This window comes from Crocuta crocuta, unplaced genomic scaffold, assembly GCF_008692635.1.
Source record: "Crocuta crocuta isolate KB4526 unplaced genomic scaffold, BGI_CrCroc_1.0 scaffold139, whole genome shotgun sequence".
Lineage (NCBI taxonomy): Eukaryota > Metazoa > Chordata > Mammalia > Carnivora > Hyaenidae > Crocuta > Crocuta crocuta.
The window spans coordinates 2,246,317-2,248,767 of NW_027533258.1; the positions used below are offsets into that span (position 1 = coordinate 2,246,317).

General features: G+C 54.5%; 1 protein-coding gene across 3 annotated transcripts in view; it reads left to right on the top strand.

Moving 5' to 3' along the window:
- The window catches only part of ALDH3A2 (aldehyde dehydrogenase 3 family member A2), a 21,642-nt gene that overhangs the window by 14,293 nt on the left and 4,898 nt on the right, over positions 1–2,451 (top strand). For all 3 annotated transcript variants that reach the window (XM_077746542.1, XM_077746544.1, XM_077746543.1), the window contains exon 9: positions 1,752–1,987. In XM_077746542.1, coding sequence (XP_077602668.1) covers positions 1,752–1,987 — 236 coding nt within the window. The remainder of the gene's footprint in view (positions 1–1,751; positions 1,988–2,451) is intronic.

Consider the following 2,451-nt stretch of genomic DNA (forward strand, 5'->3'; position numbering starts at 1 on the left):
TTTTCTTTTTTATATATATATATATATATATATATTTTTTTTTATTTCTAGGAGAGAGAGAGAAACAGCATGAGCAGGGGAGGGTCAGAGAGAGAGGGAGGCACAGACTCTGAAATAGGCTCCAGGCTCTGAGCTGGCAGTCAGCACAGAGCCCGACGCGGGGCCCGAACCCACGAACCGCGAAATCATGACCTAAGCGAAAGTTGGACGCTTAGCCGACTAAGCCACCCAGGCGCCCCTGAAGTTGGATTCTTAACCAACTGAGCCACCCAGGCGCCCCTCCATCTGTCTTTTTGAAAATGAGGTCGTGAATGACAGACTCTGAATGCCAAGAGCAGGCAGCAGTCTGGGGTTTCTGATGTCCCTTTGCTCTCTGCTCAGGGACTGCTTAAGTAGTCCTCAGTCCCCACCTGCACCGCTCCCCAGCCTTCTGTGTGGGGGACTAGCCTCTCCTCCAATTGTCTCCTGATTTGAGAAGACATGAGACTCCCTGTGTTCTAGAGAACATGGGCGGAAGGTTTTCCCAGTGAAGCTGTTAAATTTGTTTATTTTGAGAGAGTCCAGGAGCACGAGTGGGGGAGGGCGGAGAGAGGAGGAGGGAGAGAACCCCAAGCAGGCTCCGCACTGTTAGCACAGAGCCCGACATGGGGCTTGAACTCAGGAACAGCGAGATCAAGACCTGAGCTGAAACCAAGAGTCTGACACTTAACCAGCTGAGCCCCCCAGGCGCCCCCAGGCATAAACACTGTTAATATATTGACAGTTTCAGTTTTTTCCTTAAAAATGCATGTCTTTTGATGCATGTTGCCAGATTTCTCCGCAGCTTCAGTTGTCCCCTAAATGACGCACCAGCAGCTTATAAAGCACCAGTAAACTGCATCCTGGTCCCGTTCGCCTGCGCCCCGTGTCACCTGCTGTACACACGTAGCCACCCAGCACACACGATGAGACACGGAAGTTCTCACAGAGCACGGCTCTTGTAGAGGGGGGAGCTTTACACTTGCTTCTCATACCCTGTCACCTTGCCTTCGTTACTTTCTGGGATCCTTGAGGACGCAAGGGGGCGAAATCAGGGCTGTGGGTACATGAAGCCATGTGGCACAGGAGGAAAAGAGCACATGGCGCTTGTGGGTCCCGCTGACCTGGATTCACATTCCGGCTCTGCACTTGCCGCCGTGGGCAGGTTACTGGCCCTACCGAGCCCCTTGCCCTCCCTGCAGCTGGGACAGCGATGACTGTACGGTGGGGGCGGGGCGGGAATGAGCATAGCGTGGTCCCGGGTAGCAGTGAGAGCCACTGGCCGGGGGGTTCCAGGTCCTGGCTCGAATCTTGGAAAGCGTCCTGTTTTTTTTTTTTTTTTTTTTTAATACATTTTGAGAGAGCATGCATGAGGTAGGAGCAGAGAGAGGTGGGGGGAGAGAGAATCCCAGGTGGGCTCTCCATCGTCAGCACAGAGCCCAACGCCAGACTCGATCCCATGAACTGTGAGATCATGACCTGAGCTGAAACCAAGAGTCAGACGCTTAACCGACTGAGCCGCCCGGCGCCCCAGAGAGCATCCGGTTTGACAGGGAGGCTCACCTTGCTGGGGAGCGCTGGGAGGAATTTCCTGCAAGAGCCTCGCGTGCGGAGAAGTTAGATGGGGCGTCCCCGGCGGCGGGGAGCGTTGTGGGTTTCCTCCGTCCGTGTTCACACACACAAGCGGCGTGTGTCCCCTCCAGCGGAGCGCATTTTGTCTTCCTCTGTTTCAGGGTCCAGTGGGATGGGAGCGTATCACGGCAGACACAGTTTTGATACTTTTTCGCATCAGCGTCCCTGCTTACTGAAAAGTTTAAAGAGAGAAAGTGCTAACAAGCTCAGGTACCCTCCCAACAGCCAGTCAAAGGTGGACTGGGCCAAATTTTTCCTCCTGAAACGCTTCAACAGAGGAAAGCTCAGTCTCCTGTTCCTCGCTTTCCTGGGCATCGTGGCGGCTGTGCTTCTCAAGGTGAGTCCCCATGTGTCTGGTCCCGGTTGGCTGCCAGAGGCACCTCTTCTGTCTCGGGTGTTCCTTGATTTTAGAAACCGACTCCGTCTCTTAAGTTAACCTTCAGAGTGTGAGACCGGGTCTGCGAGCTTGCAGCCTGCCGGCGTCTTTCCAGAGGGATGGCCCCAACCCCTCGCTGACTGAGTGTAGCCGGAGTGGAGTACTTGCGACAGATGTGGCCTGTGGTGCCGGAATGATTCCAGAAGCGTGCCAACCTCTGGTCTAAGAGTTTTAAGAGCAGGGGCGCCTGGGTGGCTCAGTCGGTTGAGTGACTTGAGCTTGGGTCATGATCTCGCGGTTTGTGAGTTCAAGCCCCGTGTCGAGCTCTGTGCTTGACAGCTCAGAGCCTATAACCTGCTTCAGATTCTGTCTCTGTCTCTGTTTCTATCTCTGCCCCTCCCCTGCTCGCACTCTCTCTCTCACGA